We start from the raw sequence: 18,889 nt of genomic DNA on the forward strand, positions 1-18,889 counted from the left end.
AACAAGTACCAGGCCCATAGCTGGCACACAAATAGTACTTGAGGAATAAGTGACTGAATGAATGAATTTTAACCTGGAAGAAAGGAAAGGTCTTGGGGTTTGCATGTAGCTCAATGGCAATGCACTTGCCTGGCACAGGTGAGGTCCTGGACTCCAGTCACAGCACTAATAAAAGATGAACAAGGGGGCTGGGAAGATGGCTTGATGTTTAAAGGCACTTGCTTATAAAATTTGCAGCCCAGGTTCAATTTCAAGCCACCATACATAAGCCACACACAGAAAGTGGCCCAGGAGCCTGATGTTAATTCACAGGGACAAGAAGCCCAGGTATTTCCACCATACACACATACACAAATAAAAAGAAAGCAAGGTCAAGGTTTTCAGACAGATATAGCTTGGGAGCAGCTAGGTTACTCACAGCTCAGGATGATCTGGGCAGCACGGTACAGCTCCAGATGGCACAAGAGGTCCACCAGCTGCTGGACAGTGGCCTGCCTCATGGCCCACCACCATAGCAGCTCCCTGGTGATGCTCACACCCTGCACCCGCTCCATGGACTTGATCTTCCGCAGCTGCGTCAGGTCTGTGATGACATAGGAGGCTGCAGGGAGAAAGGTTCCTGCTCAGAGTGAGGAAGCACCTGAAGGCAGGGTCCCCATACACCCCCATGTGCCCCAACACTGACCCTACTAACAATCAGGGGACTGTCCACGTGTGGACACTTAGACATGGCACCAACCTGACTGCTGCACAGGGCAGAATGATCACAGGAAAGAGACCCTGGGCCTGGAGAGTTCCTGGCTTCTTTGCTTGGGGCTATTACTATCCCAGATGAAGCCTGAGTGAGTACTAAAGCTGTTCCTCCCCCACCTTTGGGATGGACTTCATTATCTCTATGCCTTCAGTACAAAACTCACAGCAGACAAGACTGGGTCAGATGCTGTGGGTTAATGGTGTGGAGTGAGAGCCTGAAGTGCACAGATTTGCTCATCAGTTTTGCACAGTGGTGATTCAGACTCCAGTTTAGTACAGAAACCCACTGGAACCCTGTGTGCTCCACATGGTCAGTAGAGTAAGGATGTTCTATGTAATTTTCCTTCTCTGGTTTCTTCCTGACTTACATTTGTCACTTTCAGAAAATTTCATTATGGTTGAAAGCCAATGTACATAGATTAACCTGCTATGATACTTCTCCTTGCCCTGTTACCAGAGAATGAACACCACTGCTTTCCAGATTGTTGTTGTTGTTGTTGTTTCTGAGATAGGGTCTCATTCTAGACCAGGATATAGTATCAGGCTGGCCTTGAACTCACAGTGATCCTCCTACCTCTGCCTCCCGAGTGTTGGGATTAAAGGCATGTACCACCACACCGGGCTTTTTCAGAGTTTTTTAATGAAAGATATACTATGGAGTGGGGTGTGGTGGTGCACGCCTTTAATCCCAGCACTCGGGAGGCAGAGGTAGGAGGATTGCTGTGAGTTCAAGGACACCCTGAAACTACATAGTGAATTCCAGGTCAGTCTTGGCTACAGTGAGACCCTACCTCAAAAAAACAAACAAAAAAAAAGATGCATTATGATTATGATTCTCAGATTGGGGAAGATTCACACAAGGTGCTTATTACATTGTGCATTTTTAAAATATTTATTTCTTTATTTGAAAGAGAGAGAGAAAAACTGGGTGTACTCTAGGCACTGCAAACAAACTTCAGATGCAAGTATCTTGCGCATCTGGTTTACATGAGTACTGAGGAATCTAACCTAGGTCCTTAGGCTTCACAGGCAAGCACCTTAACTGCTAAGCTATCTCTTCAACCCTGCTCTGAAATTTTTTGTTGTTGTTTTTTCAAGATAGGGTTTTGCTCTAGCCCAGGTTGTCCAGGAGTTCACTATGTAGTCTTGAACTCACAGCAATCCTCCTACCTCTGCAATTAAAGGCATGTGCCACCACACCCAGCTGTGCTCTGAAATTTTTTTTTTATTTTTTATTTATTTATTTATTATTGTTGTTGTTGTTTTCCAAAGCTAGGGTCTCACTCAAGCTCAGGCTGACCTGGAATTCACTATGGAGTCTCAGGGTGGCCTCAAACTCATAGTGAGCCTCCTACCTCTGCCTCCTGAGTACTGGGATTAAAGGTGTGCGCCACCATGCCCGGCCCTGCTCTGAAATTTTTTTGTTTGTTTGTTTGTTTTTCAGTTTTTTGAGGTAGGGTCTCACTCCAGCCCAGGCTGACCTGGAATTCACTATGTAATCTCAGGGTGGCCTCGAACTCGTGGCAATCCACGTACCTCTGCCTCCCCCCACCCCGAGTGCTGGGATTAAAGGCATGTGCCACCACGCACGGCTACTCTGAAATTTTTTTTTTTTTTTTTTTTTTTTTTTTTTTTTTGAGAGTGACAGACAGAGAGAAAGAGACAGATGTAGAGAGAGAATGGGCACACCAGGGCCTCCAACCACTGTGAACGAACTCCAGATGCATGCGCCCCCTTGTGCATCTGGCCTAATGTGGGTCCTGGGGAGTCGAGCCTCAAACCAGGTTCCTTAGCCTTCACAGGCAAGCGCTTAACCACTAAGCCATCTCTCCAGACCTACTCTGAAATTTTTAACCAGTTAATCAAGGTGACATTGATGGAGAATGACAATAAGCCATTTTATAAGTGATCTTAAAGTATATCATTGGACTGGAGAGACAGCTTAGAGGTTAAGGTACTTGCCTGTGAAGCCTAAGGACCCATATTCAACTCTCCAGGTCCCACATAAGCCCAACCCACAAGATGATACAAGGGCACAAGGTTGCACATGTGCACAAGGTGGTGCACATGTCTGGAGTTTGTGTGTAGCAGCTAAAGGCCCTGGCACTCCAATATTCTCTCTCTCTCTCTCTCACACACACACACACACACTAAAAAAATAAATAAATAAATAAATAAAAATTAAAAACAGTCTAGAGCCAGGCATGGTGGCATACATCTTTAATCCCAGCACTCAGGAGGCAGAGGTAGGAGGATCACAGTGAGTTCGAGGCCACCCTGAGACTACAACGTGAATTCCAGGTCACCCTGGGCTAGAGTGAGACCCTACCTCGAAAAAACAAAAAAGGAAAAAAAAAGGCTAGGGCTGGAGAGATGGCTTAGCAGTTAAGGCACTTGCCTGCAAAGCCTAAGGACCCAGGTTCGACTCTCCAGGTCCCAAATAAGCCATATGCACATGGTGGCTAGCGCATGTGTCTGGAGTTTGTTCACAGTATCTAGAGGCCCTGGCATACCCATTCTCATTCTTTCTCTCTCTCTTTCTCTTTTTCCTCAAATAAATAAATAAATAAAAATGAAATTTTTTAAAGGCTAGTCTGTTGGGCTTGCCTCAAAAAAAAAAAAAAAAAAAAAAGAATATGCATGGTGGCACACGCCTTTAATCCCAGCACTCGGGAGGCAGAGGTAGGAGGATCACTGTGAGTCCGAGGCCACCCTGAGACTCCGTAGTGAATTCCAAGTCAGCCTGGGCTAAACTGAAGCCCTACCTTGTAGAACAAACACAAAAAATTATATCATTAAGAGGACTATTTTTTAAATATTTTTTTAAATTTTTATTTATTTGAAAGAAAGGCAGAGAGAGAGAGAGAGAGAGAGAAAATGAGAGAGACTGGGATGCCAGAGCCTTCAGCTACTGCAAACAAATTCCAGACACATGTGCCACCTTATGCATCTGGCTTATGTGGTCCTGGGAAATTGAACCTAGATCCTTGAGCTTTGCAGGCAAGTGCCTTAACTGTTAAGCCATCTCCCCAACTCAAGAGTACTATTTTTAGTATTTTTTTTCCCCCATGGTAGGGTCTCACTCTAGCCCAGGCTGACCTAGAATTCACTACGGAGTCTGAGGGTAGCCTCGAACTCAAGGCGATCCTCCTACCTCTGCCTCCCGAGTGCTGGAATTAAAGGCATATGCCACTATACCTGGCACAAGGAGACTATTTTTAAATGCATTATTTTATTTACTGGAGAGAGAGAGAAAATGGGTATTCCAGGGTCTCCAGCCACTGCAAATGAACTCCAGACATATGTACCAGCTTGTGCATCTGGCTTACATGGGTAATGGGGAATTGAACCTGGGTCCTTAGACTTTGCAGGTAAGCGCCTTAACCATTGACCCATCTCTCCTGCCCAAAAGAACTATTTAAAAACATTATGCCTACATTTTTATTTATTTGTTTGAGAGAGAGAAGCCAGGTATGGTGACACATGCCTTTAATCTGAGCACTTGGAAGGCAGAAGTAGGTGGATCACTGGAGTTCCAGGCCACCCTGAGGCTACATACCGAATTCCAGGTCAGCCTGGACTAGACAGTAAGATTCTATCTCAAAAAACAAACACAAGCCCGGCTTGGGGGCGCACGCCTTTAATCCCAGCACTCGGGATGCAGAGGTAGGAGGATCACTGTGAGTTCCAGGCCACCCTGAGACTACATAGTTAATTCCAGATCAGCCTAAGGTAGAGTGAGACCCTACCTTGAAAGAAAAAGAAAGAAAGAGAGAGAAAGAGATAAAGAGAGAAAGAAAGAGGAAAGGAAAGGAAAAACAAACACTAAAACATAAAATAAGAACAGATACAAGGAGAGAATGGGCATGCCAGAGACTCTGTAAAAGAACTCCAGACACATGTGCCACTTTGTGCATCTGGCTTATGTGGGCACTGGGGAATCGAACTTGGGTCCTTAGGCTTCACAAGCAAGTACCAAAACTGCTAAACCATCTCTCCAATCATGCCTATATTTTTAACCTCAGAAAATAAAGCCAAAGATTACAAATAATAAATAAATAAGAGAGCCATCAGGCATGGTGGTGCACACCTTTAATCCCAGTACTTGGGAGCTTCAGAGTTCCAGGTCAGCCTGGGCTAGAGTGAGACCCTACCTCAAAAATAAATAAATAAATAAATAAATATTAAAAGATCCAGGCTGGGGAGATGGCTCAGCAGTTAAGACTCTTGCTTTCAAAGCCTAGCAGCCTGGATTTGATTCCTGAGTACCCACATAAAGCCAGGTGTACAAGGTGGCACAGGTGTTTGGAGTTTGCTTGTAGTAGCAAGATACCTTGGTGTGCCCATTTCCTCTCTCTCTCTCTCTCTCTCTCTTTCTCTCTCTCTCTCTGCTTGCAAATAAGTAAATAAGAATATTTTTAGCTGGGCATGGTGGCACATGCCTTTAATCCCTAGAACTTCTTTTTTGTGGTTTGGGGGTGTTTTGTTTTGTTTCTGGTGTTTCTCTGAGACAAGGTCTGGCTATATAACCCTCTCTAACCTGAAACTTGCTATGTAGCTCAGGTTACCTTCCACGTGCAGTGAATCACCTACTCTGGGAACACAGGTGTGCTCAAACATATGCAGCTGTACTCTGTATTCCTTTTTTCAAACTATTTTGTTTCCTTGTTTTGTTTTGTTTTTTGTTGTTGTTGTTGTTTCTATTTATTTATTTGAAAGTGACAGAGAGAGAAAGAGAGAGAGAAGAGTGGGCGTGCCAGGGCTTCTAGCCACTGCAAACGAACTCCAGACGCGTGCACTCGCTTGTGCATCTGGCTAACGTGGGTCCTGGAGAATCGAGCCTTGAACCAGGGTCCTTAGGCATCACAGGCAAGCACTTAACCACTAAGCCATCTCTTCAGCCCTGTATTTCTTTTTTAAAAATAGCTTATTTATTTATAGAAAAAGGGAGAGAAAAGGGGCACACCAGGACCTCCAGCCACTGCAAAAGAACTTCAGATACATGTGCCACTTTGTGCAACTGTCTTTATATAGGTACTAGGGAACTGAACCTGGGTTGTTAGGCCCTGCAGGCAAGCACCTTAGCTGCTGAGCCATCTCTCCAGCTCTTCCAAACCAGGTCCACCAGGATGCTTTGCTTTTTCCTTTCACTTTTTTTTTTTTATTTTTTTTTTTTAGGTAGGGTCTTCCTCTAGCCCAGGCTGACCTGGAATTTGCTATGTAGTCTCAGGGTGGCCTAGAACTCATGGCGATCCACCAGCCTCTGTCTCCCAAGTGCTGGGATTAAAGAAGTACACCACCACACCGTTCACCCCTTTATATCAGTGGAGTTTTAAGCAGTTTTTGCCAGACTATAGGTAAAATCCCACACCTGCTGCGCGTGTTGACACACGCCTTTAATCCCAGCACTCGGGAGGCAGAGGTATAAGGATTGCCATGACTTTGAGGCCACCCTGAGACTACATAGTAAATTCCAGGTCAGCCTGGGATTGAGTGAAACCCTACCTCAAGAAAAACGAAAGAAAGAGAGACATCCCACATCCAGCTTTTATTTATCAACATCACAATGCATGCCTTTTCTGAGTCATTACAGCTCTTCAAACATTGCTTCTAGAGACTGAACCTACAGCCCAAGCATGCTATGCCGATGGCTCTATCCCTGAGCTAGATCTCCAGCCCACAGTGGCATCTTTGTTTGCTGTGTGTCTGTGTAAAATATGTGTGGTATGCTGTGTGATGTGCTGTATTGTGCAGGTGCACATGCCCTGCACCTGTCCATGCAGACACCAGAGAACATCTAGTGCCCTCCTCTATAGCTCATGCATGGCAGGGCATCTTGCCACTGCAAATGAACTCCAGACATGCTCCACTTCATGCATTTGTCCTTACATGGGTAGTGGGGTCTTGAACCTGGACTAGCAAGCTTTGCAAGCAAGCTCTTTTAACCACTGAGCCATCTTCCCAGCCCTAAATCAATGTACTTTAAAAAAAAATTTATTAACAACTTCCATGATTATAAAAAATACGCCATGGTGATACCCTCCCTCCCCCCACTTACCCCTTTGAAACTCCACTCTCCATCATACCCCCTCCCCATCTCAATCCCATGTACTTTTTGAAATAGCATCTCTCCCTCAACCCAGAACTGTTGTTCCTCGGTCAGTAAACCCTAAAAATCCTCCAGTCTCAGCCTTACCCAGCAGGGTGTATGGCCACACCTTTTGTTCCTGGAGGTTGGGGGCAGGGAGGGGGGGGAGGTGTAGGATCTCACTGTAGATCAGGTTGACCTGTAGCTAAATGGCCACTCCTATTTACATGGAGCTTTTTACATCATACTTAGTAGCAAGCTCTCTTACCACTAAGCTATAACCCCAGCCTACAAATGGCTTTTTTTTTTTTTTTGACATAAAATCTTACTCTAGTCTAGGCACACACCTTTAATCCCAGCACTCAAGAGGCTAGGTAGGAGGATCACTGTAAGTTTGAGGCTAGCCTGGGGCTACAGAGTAAATTCTAGGCTGACCTGGAATTTTATTTTATCAAAAATTTTATTTTAGCCAGGCGTGGTGGCACACGCCTTTAATCCCAGGCACATGGGAGGTAGAGGTAGGAGGATCACCATGAGTGCGAGGCCACCCTGAGACTACATAGTGAATTCCAGGTCAGCCTGGGCTAAAGCGAAACCCTACCTCAAAAAACCAAGTAAATAAATAAAAGAACCCCAGGGATACAGCTCAGGGGTCAAGCACTTGCCTCATTTCCTAGCATGCACAAGATCCTGGGTTCCATCCCTAGCATTGAAAAATAGAACAAAACAAAAATGAGGAATAAAATGATCAAGCTAAGCTGGGTGTAGTGGCATACACTTTTAGTTCCAGCACTCAGGAGACAGAGATAGAAAGTCTGCCATGAGTTCGAAGCCATCCTGAGACTACAGAGTGAATTTTAGGTCAGCCTGGGCTAGTGTGAGACCCCCCCACACATCAAAAAAAAAAAAAATAGAAGCCGCGCATGATGGCGCACGCCTTTAATCCCAGCCCTCGGGAGGCAGAGGTAGGAGGATTGCCGAGAGTTCAAGGCCACTCTGAGACTACATAGTTAATTCCAAGTGGGCCTGGACCAGAGAGAGACCCTACCTCGAAAACCCAAAAAAAAAAAAAAAAGAAGAAGAAGAAGAAGAATGGATTCAGTTTCAGAATTTCAGAAATCATGGAGTAGGAATTTATGTTCATTTATTCATTCATTCAAGAAAATGTCAAGGGGCTGGAGAGAGGGCTTAGTGGTTAAGGCACTTGCCTGCAAAGCCTAAGGACCTAGGTTCAACACCTCAAGACCCACATAAGCCAGATGCACACTGATAGCACATGTGTCTGAAGTTTGTTTACAGTGGCAGGAGGCCCTGGCACACCCATTCTTTGTGTATCTCCTCTTTCTCTCTCAAATTAATTCATTAATTAAACAAATAATTTTTAAAAAAAGAAAAGAAGATGTCAGTGAGGGGCCGGAGATATAGCTCAATTGTAGAGCTTGCCTCACATGTATGAGGCCCTGGGTTTGACACCCAGCACTAACAAAAGAGAAAGTAACTGAGCATATTCTGTGTACCAAGCCTGTGACATGCTCTAGAGGTAGAGGGAGAATAAACCAGCACCCCATGGAGCTTTTTGCTTGTATCAGGAGAGCTGAGCAGGGACAGGGACTGGAGATGAAACTCTGAACCCTCAAGATGGTGGGAGATATCACAGCCTGTGTGTGACACAACTGCTCACATTCACAGACCTTCCCTCTGGGTGGAGAAGGAGAGCTTTCCTTTCTCAAGCAGAAAAAGCCTCCAGTAGAGGTGCCTTGCTAGGAATACAAAGTTCTGGAAGTACAACTTTAGTCACTGGAAACCCCAGGCCAGATTTCTGACCAGTGGAAAGTGATGTCAGCAGGGCCAAGGTCTAGTTCCAAAAGCTGAGAGAAAGAAGCAAAGGGAAGAGGAAGATGTGACATCATGGGAAAACGAACCAGCCCTCCCCGCTGCAGCCAAGGAGCTCAGCCAGAGCAGTGACAGTGACACTCCAAGGTAGCCCTGCCCTCTCAGGAAACATGGGAAGAAGACATTGGTGTCCCTTCAAGTAAGGCAGTGGATTCCACAAAAGTGGCATTGCTTAAGGTACTGAGCCATCATCACTCAGCCTAGGGTAGGAAATGCAGAGATCTTGATGGCTGAGTCACAGTCAAGGGCCTCTGCTGAGCTTGACTCTTATTAACCTGATCGCTGTGGACCATTTGGCAATGCTGAGAAAACAAAAGTCCCCATGATTATTCCACCTGGAAAACCCCAAGAAAGCCACGGGTTGCATCTGAGCATCTCACCTAGACTCTTCCCTGCTGTTGTAAAAGCATCTGTACAAGTACTACGGGTCAGATCTGGAATGTCCCCCAAGGTCCCAGTGTCAAAGGGGCTTGCTCCACCAGCTTGGCACTTAGGAGGTGGGACTTTTAGGAGGTTGGGCCTAGGACAAGGTCTTTTGATAACTAGGAGGTGTGCTCCTCAGGGGGACTATGGGATCCCAGCTCTTGCTCTTCTCTTTCATGTCCTAGCCATGTGGTGAGTAGCTGTGTTCCACCATACCCTCCATGTCATAAGGTATGGCTATAGGCCCATGCAACAGAGCCAAAACATCATGCATTGAATTGAAATCTCTGAATCTCTGAGCCAAGCCAAGAATTTCCTATTTACAAGATGATTCTCCTAGGCATTTGTCAACAGGATAGTACAGTGGTGGCTCAGAGGCCAGACCCTGGGATTCTGAGTCCTGGTTCAAATTCTCTCAACTGCTTATACACTATGCATTTGGAAAGACCTTCCTCTCTTCCTGAGCCTGGTGTCCTCATCTGTCAAATGGGTCTATCCACAACACCAGCTTAAGGTGGCTGTGAAAATCAAGATAGGTCTATGTGCTGAAGTACTTGGGAAAGTGACTGGCAAACATAAAGGGGACATTAATGTCAGTTGTGTGCAAATGTTTATATGGTAAGAAAACTTGTTAAAACCACAGGGAAAACATCACACTCTGCTTGATTCCTAAACACTTAGGAAAACCTTTCTATCCTCAGAGTCTTCTAGAACAGAGGCAGCAGCCTCCATAAACGACCCACATCCTAGTACCAAAACAGCCTCTTACGACAAACCAGCCTCCTTCCTGAGTAAAGGAAGAGAAACCATCGGCCCCTCAGCCTTTTAGCAACTCTGTGAAAGAGATAATAGATGAGCAAGGGTCAGTGACACACAGTCACTCTGTCACACGGCAGGGTAGATGCAAAGCTGGGGAGTGGCCCAGCAAAGGGCTCCTGCATGGGACCTCTCTGCACATGCCCAGGTGGGTGAGGCTGTTAAGAACCCCACTGGACATTTTCTCAGTCACACTCCAGAACACACTTCCCCTAAGAACAAAAATGAATACAAGTGCAATCACAGAGAATAATTGAGATGCAGCCATTGTCTGCCAACAAATGTCATGAAATCCAAAAGATCATGCATATTTGTGACTATGGGAGTTTCTGAATCACTTTAGATTTTTCCCACACCCTCCCTCCATGGACCACAGTCAGTGTTCCTAGAACAGCAATCAGTCACCATTGTTCTTTTTTGGTTCATAAGGAAGCCAGAGTCCTGAGACCTAGCAAGAATGGCTGTGCTGCTGGGCTGGGAAAATGGATTAGTGGTTAAGGCACTTGCCTGCAAAGCCTAAGGACCCAGGTTCGATTCTCCAGGTCCCACATAAGCCAGATGCACAAGGTGGCACATGCATCATGTTCCTTTGCAGTGGCTAGTGTGCCCATTATCTCTCTCTCCCACTCTCTGTCTGTAATAAATAGATAAATAATTTTTTAAAAAAAAGAATGCTTGTGCTGCCCAGCCAGCTCCACATGCAAGGACCTCTGACCCATGAGACAAAGCCAGCCTTGGACTCAGAGCAGCCTCCCAGAGTGAGAAGTGGGTGCATCCATAAGCTCATTGTTTGCTTGGGTGGAGATTGGGTGTCCACCCACTTCCCTAGTGCTGTCCTTGACTACAGAGACACAGGAGTGAACAAAGCAGACAGGTGCCTGCTCTCAGGGCACTGATGTGTTTCAGGGAGAGACAAACTAAACAAATCAGAAACAAGGGAATGCTGATCACACTGGGAATGAAGGAGCTACCCATGATGGGCTAGGAAGTTAATGGGTTTGGGGCTGGAGATATGGCTCAGTGGTTAAAGGCGCTTGCTTGCAAAGCCTAATGGCATGGTTTACATTCCCCAGTACCTACATAAAGCCAGATGCACAAAGTGGTACAAGTGTCTGGAATTTGCAGTGGCAAGAGGACCTGGCATGCACATTCCTCTCCAATCTCTTTCTCTGTGTTTGAAAATAAATAAAAAATGTTTTAAAGTAGCTAATAGGTTGGGGCAGGAAAGGTCTCAGACAAGGCTATGTGTGAGTTGGCTGCAGGACTAATGACAGAATAATACCCACCCCAAAGGCATCTGTGTCCTAAACCCCAAGACCCTTCATTATGGCACCTTTCTTGGACAAAGGGACTGTGCAAAGGGCACTAGGTAAGGATTTAGAAGGAAGGTGATGATCCTGAATTGGCTGGACCAGCCCTATCATTACTAGCATCCTTAGAAAAGAGGCAGAAGGAAGTTGAGGTCAGAGAGATTTGAAGACTTTGTGCTGCTGGCTTTGTAGATGGAGGGAGGAGCCATGAGCCAAAGGATCACCTCCAGAAGTGTATAAGAAATTTTTGCTGCTTTAAATCACTCACTTGTGGGGCTGGAGAGATGGCTCAATGGTGAAGGTACTTGCCCACAGAGCCGAAGGACCTGAGCTCCATTCTCCAGTACCCACATAAGCCAGATGCACAAGGTGGTACATGTATCTAGAGTTTGTTTGCAGTAGCTAAAGGCCCTGGCATGCCCATTCTCTCTCTTTCTCTATCTGCCTCTTCCTCTCCCTCAAATAAATAAATAATCATCCACTCAAAAAATAAATAAATAGGGCTGGAGAGATGGCTTAGTGGTTAAGCGCTTGCCTGTGAAGCCTAAGGACCCCGGTTCGACGCTCAGTTCCCCAGGTCCCACGTTAGCCAGATGCATGAGGGGGTGCACGCGTCTGGAGTTCGTTTGCAGAGGCTGGAAGCCCTGGCGCGCCCATTCTCTCTCTCTCTCCCTCTATCTGTCTTTCTCTCTGTGTCTGTTGCTCTCAAATAAATAAATTAAAAAATAAATAAAAAATAAATAAATAAATAATCATCCACTCAGTGTGGTAATTTGTTACAGCAGCAAGAGGAGACTAATACAGACTCTAAAACCAGGCAAGAAGAAGAGTATCCCAGACAGAGGGAACAGCCCTGAGTCTGGGCAAAGGAGGCGAAGAAGGCTGAGGCAATGTGGGAGGCAGAAGGGCTAGGCCCAGCAGGCTTGCTGAGGAGTGTGGTTGATATCCTCTATCTCAGTGAAGCCTCAGAGGGCTGCAATTCTGTTCTCTCTCAGGTTTGCAAACTCAGAGTTGTTCTCTGAGAAAGGCAATGAAATGACCAACGAGCAGGTAAAAGGAGCTCAGCAGCTCTGGCCACTAGGAAAACAAACCAGAGCCAGCGGGCTGCTGCTTCATGCCTGCTCAGATGACTAGAGCCAAAAAGAGGGCAGTGGCAAGCTTTACAAGGATGCAGAGAAATAGTAACCTGCCTATACCACTGGTAGAAATGCCTTTTATATTAACATCCTAGAAACAGAAGCTGTTTGGAAGTCTGCAATTAAGGACTGGACTAATAGAAAATAGGCTAGAAGATGGCTTAGCGGTTAAGCGCTTGCCTGTGAAGCCTAAGGACCCCGGTTTGAGGCTCAGTTCCCCAGGTCCCACGTTAGCCAGATGCACAAGGAGGCGCACGTGTCTGGAGTTTGTTTGCAGAGGCTGGAAGCCCTGGCGCGCCCATTCTCTCTCTCTCCCTCTATCTGTCTTTCTCTCTGTGTCTGTCGCTGTCAAATAAAAAAAAATAAAATAAAATAGGCTAGAGTCCCATCCACAGCTGGTTCCTTCCCTAAGTCTTGGGTAGAACCTGCAGAGGGGTCAATGAGGATGAAGACCAGGGAGAAGAAAACCACATCCCAGGTATTACTTAGGACATCTACCCAATCCCTCTACTGCTGCTCAATTACATGTTGAAAATCAGTACTAAACCCATACTGCTAAGAATATACTGCCAGACAAGGGGTAAGTCTAGAACTGGGAAACCTGAAGCAGGAGGATCACAAGTTTGAGACTGGGGTGGGCAACACAGTAAGATTCTAAAAATAAAAATGTTTGCCAGACATAGTGTCACATACCTTTAATTACAGCTCTCAGAAGGCAGAGGTTGGAGGATTGCTGTGTGAGTTCAAGGCCACCCTGAGACTACATAGTATATTATAGGGCAGCCTGGACTAGAGCAAGACCCTACCTTGAAAAACAAACAAAACAACAACAAAAAGTCATGGTAGCACATGCCTTTAATCCCAGCACTTGGGAGGAAGAGGTAGAGGATTGTTGTGAGTTTGAGGCCACCCTAAAACTACATAGTGAATTCCAGGTCAGCCTGTGCTAGAGTAAAACCCTACCTCAAAAAAAGGGGGCATACTGGAGAGATGGATTAGTGGTTAAGGCACTTGCCTGCAAAGCCAAAAGACCCAGGTTCAATTCTCCAGGTCCCATATAAGCCAGATGCAGAAGATAGCACATGCATCTGAAGTTGGTTCATAGTGGCTGGAGACCCTGGTACACTTATTTTCTCTCTCTTTATCTATCTATCTATCTTTCTTTCTCTCTCTCTCTCTATCTATCTTTTTCTCTCTCTCCCTCAAATAAATAAGTAAAAATAGAAATATTTCAAAGAAAAATGTTAAATCCAAGTACTGGGTAGGCAGAGGTAGGAGAACGTATGTGAGTTTGAGGCTGGCCTGGGTCTACAGAGTGAGTCTAAGTCAGCTTAAGCTAGAGAGGGATCCTACCTCAAAAAAATAAAATAAAAAGAAAGGTTTTGTTACTCAAGCCTGAGTCCCCAAGTTCAATTCTCAGACCACCCATACACACACACACACACATACAAATTCCCTGTCAAAGGGAAATGATTATGATATATTCTAAGGGGGGGGGGAGGAGACTAGGGGGTCAACAGTAATGAGGGGCCAAGTGTGGTGGCAGACACCTATAATCTCAGCACTTGGGATATATATGTATGTATTTGTATGTAGATGATGATAGAAAGATTAGATGACAGATAGATAGGTAGGTGGGTAGGTAGATAGATAGTTAACTTAGTTGAGGTGCTGAGGATTGTACCTAGGGACTTGAACATGCTAGACAAGCACTCTACCACTGTGATACACCTCCAGCCCTATAATGTATACTATTTGGGGCTGGGAAGATTGCTCAGTGGTTAAAGGCACTTGCTTATAAAGCCTGCAAGCCCAGGTTTGGTTCCCTAGCACTTAAATAAAACTAGATGCACAAAAGGGCGAGCTAGGAAGATGGTTCAGCAGCTAATGGTGCTTGCTTGCAAAGCCTGCCACCCAGGTTCAATTCCCCAGTATCCATGTAAATCCACATGCACAAAGTGGCACACACATCTAGAGTTCACTGGCAGGAGCAAGAGGCCCTAGTGTGCCCATACTCATTCACATTCTCTCCCTCAAATAATAAAAAAAAGTTTTTTTAAGTGTCACATATATCTGGCATTCATTTTCAGCAGCAAGAGACCCTGGTGTGCCTACATATACAACCAAATAAATAAATAAATAATTTTAAAATGTATATTACCTGTGCAAACTGGAAGGACAATATACATACTTCTTTTGTCAAGTGTTCCACTTGTATGCCACTTATACAAAAGAGTATATAAATATGCACAGCAAGTTGAGGCCAGCCTACATGAGATCCTGTCTCAAAATAAAAGGCAATATATATGCATGCACTTAAAAAATATGAGTGCACTTAAAAAATTGACAACAGGGCTGGAGAGATGGCTTAGCGGTTAAGCGCTTGCCTGTGAAGCCTAAGGACCCCGGTTCGAGGCTCGGTTCCCCAGGTCCCACGTTAGCCAGATGCACAAGGGGGCACATGCGTCTGGAGTTCGTTTGCAGTGGCTGGAAGCCCTGGCGCGCCCATTCTCTCTCTCTCCCTCTATCTGTCTTTCTCTCTATGTCTGTCACTCTCAAATAAATAAATAAATAATGAACAAAAAATATTAAAAAAAATTTTTGAAAAAAACAATTGACAACAGCCAAGGCTCAGAGTTCATTGTGGAAGAGTTGACAGGAAGAATTTAAGAGCCTAAAGCAATGGGAAACCAAGAGTCCCAAAGCTCCCAGGCCAGTGAGTCTGGCATTCACAGGGGCAAATAGAGACCCTGTGTCAAACAAGGTGGAAGGCTGAGAACAGATATCTCAAAGTTTTATATTGACCTCCACAGGTGGGCCCATACATACATACATACATGTACACACACACACACACACACACACACACACACACACACACGTATCACTCCTTGGTAGAGTGCTTGCTTGGTATGACAAGGCCCTAGGCTCAATTCCAAGTACCTCAATATATGAACAACAAAAAATAGTATAACTAGGGCTGTGAGTTTTTAAGCAATTGACAACAGTTATACTTAAACCATAAAACTAAAAAATGTGACTGTTACCACTTCCTTACATGTGGGCTTGCTGGTGGGACTCTGTAATCCACATGGAAAAGGCTGAGGCATGAAGATGACAAGTTTCAGATCAGCATGCAACATGAGAAGACCTTGGCTCAAAATATCAAAAAATAGGGCTTGCAGGGCATGATGGCTCATGGTTTCAATTCCAGTACTCAAGAAGCTGAGACAGACTGAGAAATCCTGCTGGAACTGAGCTGATAACCTCCTCCATGTAGACCAGCTGACAGAAAGCTCGAAGAAGCCATTCTGCATATAGTTTAATGGGAGAAAGAGAAGTCACCAGTGGACACTACAAGCCTTATATTTGGCCAGCCAGGTCAAGTGAGCCAACAGGTGCAACAGTGGCACGTGTCATGGGGGAAATCAACTGCCCTCTAATTGGACTGCAGGCCCACTCCATGGGAGGGAATACATCCCTGATACTGAAAACTTAAAACAGGGGTAGTCATGAGCCCTAGGGGTGTAACGTCTGCTGCTGTCTGGAAAAATGTATATACTATGCTCATCAAACTGCCCAGTAATCACTTCTCTTAATGTTCATACCCTTATATTAACACTACTCTCACTTTTGGTAGAGAATCTTCTCTTTTCAAATGGCAGTGACCTTGGGATGACTCAGAAGGCATCATGGTGCTGGAAAGAAGTGACCAGAGTGCTCAGTACTGCAATATCTCTATCACACCTTCCAAGGCTCAAGGTCTATTGCGGAAGAGGTGGTGGAAAGAATGTAAGAGCCAAAGGAAGGGTAGACCTCCTTACAACGTGCTCCCCCCAGGACACAAAATGGCCTGGATATCCATTATCTCACAATGCCTGACACTACCTACACAAGACCATCATAAGGGGAGGAAAAGATCATGACATCAAAATAAAAGACAGACGGATTGAGATGGGGAAGGGATATGATGGAGAATGGAGTTTCAAAGGGGAAACTGGGGGGAGCGAGGACATTACCATGGAATATTTTTTATAATCATGGAAGTTGTTAATAAAAAAAATTTCTGAAAAGAAAAAAAAAAGGAAGCTGAGGTAGGAGGATCACCCTGAGTTTGATACCAGCCTGGGCTACAGTGAGACCCCACCTCAAAGAAACTAAAGAAACCCAGGCATGGTGGTACATGCCTTTAATCCCAGCACTAGGGAAGCAGAGGTAGGAGGATAGCTGTGAGTTAGAGACTACAGAGTGAATTCCTGGTCAACCTGGGCTACAGGGAGACCATACTTTAAAAAAGGGGTGGGGCGGCTGGAGAGATGGCTCAGCAGTTAGGGTTCTTGTTTGCAAAGCCTAACAACTAGGATCAATTTCCCAATACCCATGTAAAGCCAGATGCACAGTGGCTCATATAGCTGGAATTCATTTGCAGTGGCTAGAAGCCCTGGCTTCTTATTCTTTGTCTCTCACTCTCTCTCTCTCCTAGCAAATAAAGAAAATTTAAAAACATATTTAAGGACTGGAGAAATGGCTTGGTAGCTAAGGTGCTTGCCTGCAAAGCCAAAGGACCCAGATTCAATTCCCCAAGACCTATGTAAGCCAGATGCACAAGGAACGCACACATCTGGAGATTGTTTGCAGCAGCTGGAGGCCCTTGCACACCCATTTTCTCTCTCTCTCTCTCCCCTCCCCCGCCTTATTTCTTACACACACACACACACATACATATGTGTGTGTGTGTGTGTATTTCAAGAGACACTTCCCTTCAAAAAAGTCAGAGGAGCAGAGGAGCTTGGAAAATGGCTCAGTGTTTAAAAACATTTTTCTGTGCAAACCTGATGACCAGAGTTCACACCTCATGGAAAGCCTGACAAGAACAAGAAGCACACATGTCCCAGAGCTCCCAGGCCAGTGAGTCTGGCATTCACAGGGGCAAACAGAGACCCTGTGTCAAACAAGGTGGAAGGCTGAGAACAGATATCTCAGTTTTATATTGACCTCCACAGATGGGCCCATACATACATACATACATACATGTACACACACACACACACACACACGTATCACTCCTTGGTAGAGTGCTTGCTTGGTATGACAAGGCCCTAGGCTCAATTCCAAGTACCTCAATATATGAACAACAAAAAATAGTATAACTAGGACTGTGAGATGGCTTAGCGGTTAAGGCACTTGCCCGCAAAGCCAAAGGACAAATTCCCCAATACCCATGTAAGCGAGATGCACAAGGTGGTGCACAAATCTGGAGTTCATCTGCAGTGGCTTAGAGGCCCCCACCCATTCTTTCTCTCTCTCTCTGTCAAATAAATAAATAAATAAAATATTTAAGAAATAGTAACATAGGCTGGAGAGATGACTTAGTGGTTAAGGCACTTGCCTGCAAAGCCAAAGGACTCAGGTTCAATTCCCCAGAACCCACATAAGCCAGAGATGCACAAGGTGGCAAAAACAAAACAAACACACACGAAAAAAAAAAAAAAAACAAAACAGTAACACTAAGGCAGGTGCTTTCTGTTTTATTTTCTTTGTTCTTTTTTAGTTTTTCATGGTACAGTCTCACTCTAGCCCAGGCTGACCTGGAATTCACTATGTAGTCTCAGGCCGGCCTGGAACTCACAGTGATCCTCCTACCTCTGCCTCCAGAGTGCTGGGATCTGAGCTTCAGTTTATAGATTAAGAAGCTATGGCCCAAGGAAGCTAAGAAACTAGCCCCAGCCCACACAACCTGAAAAGTGACAGGACACCTGTCAGCTTGGGAAACAAGCTTGAGCTCACAAGCAGCCTGTCCCTAGATGCCACAGCTCCTCTCACAGTCATCAGATGCACATAAGCAAACCATCTAGCAGCTACAGTTCAGTGAGTACTGGTGGAGCCCAGAACCTGGGTTGGAGTCCCACCAGTTCTGTTACTTAGCTAGCCAATACCCTGGGCAAGTTACTCCACCTGTCAAGTGGGTTAGAGACAGCGGGACTCGTGGGAAACTCCAGATTAGCAGCAGCACACGAAACGGACGCCCCCAGGCCGACCAGTGCGGAGGCTGAGGCTCAGATCCTCGTCCGCCCGGCCGGTGGGAGCTAGCAGGGGCCGCAGGGAGCGCGCACTCACCGAACTGCATCCAGTCCCACTCGCTGAGCGTGTCCATGTTGCGGCACAGGTCTTCCAGCACCCAGGACGGCAGCTGGTAGATGTAGAAGTCCATGGCGGGCTGCGAGAGACTGAGCGCCAGGCAACCGGCCCTGGCTTGTCTAGCGAGGGGCGGCGCAGCCTCAGACAGGAAACGCCACCGCCTCCTAGCGGTCGCGCGTGGCAGGGAGGCCGGAGCGCCAGCGCCCCCAGCGGCGGCGAAGGAACAACTTCACCTCCAGGATTCCATGGCTGTCCCCAGGCCAGCCCAGCACTTCAGGTGCTACTCTACATATGTGTTCACCTGGGCTTCTAGTAATAACTCAATAGTAGCT

The 18,889-nt window shown here is 45.8% G+C and overlaps 1 protein-coding gene across 2 annotated transcripts in view; it reads right to left on the reverse strand.

Moving 5' to 3' along the window:
- The window catches only part of Irak2 (interleukin 1 receptor associated kinase 2), a 96,845-nt gene extending 78,177 nt beyond the window's left edge, over positions 1–18,668 (reverse strand). For both annotated transcript variants that reach the window (XM_045134516.1, XM_045134515.1), the window contains exons 1-2: positions 18,537–18,668; positions 419–601 (exon numbers count right to left, since the gene is read on the reverse strand). In XM_045134516.1, the coding sequence (XP_044990451.1) occupies positions 419–601; positions 18,537–18,630 (277 nt within the window). In that variant the 5' untranslated portion in view covers positions 18,631–18,668. The remainder of the gene's footprint in view (positions 1–418; positions 602–18,536) is intronic.
- Between the last annotated feature and the right edge of the window lie 221 nt (positions 18,669–18,889).

Source organism: Jaculus jaculus, chromosome 14 (genome assembly GCF_020740685.1).
Source record: "Jaculus jaculus isolate mJacJac1 chromosome 14, mJacJac1.mat.Y.cur, whole genome shotgun sequence".
Taxonomy (NCBI): Eukaryota; Metazoa; Chordata; class Mammalia; order Rodentia; family Dipodidae; genus Jaculus; species Jaculus jaculus.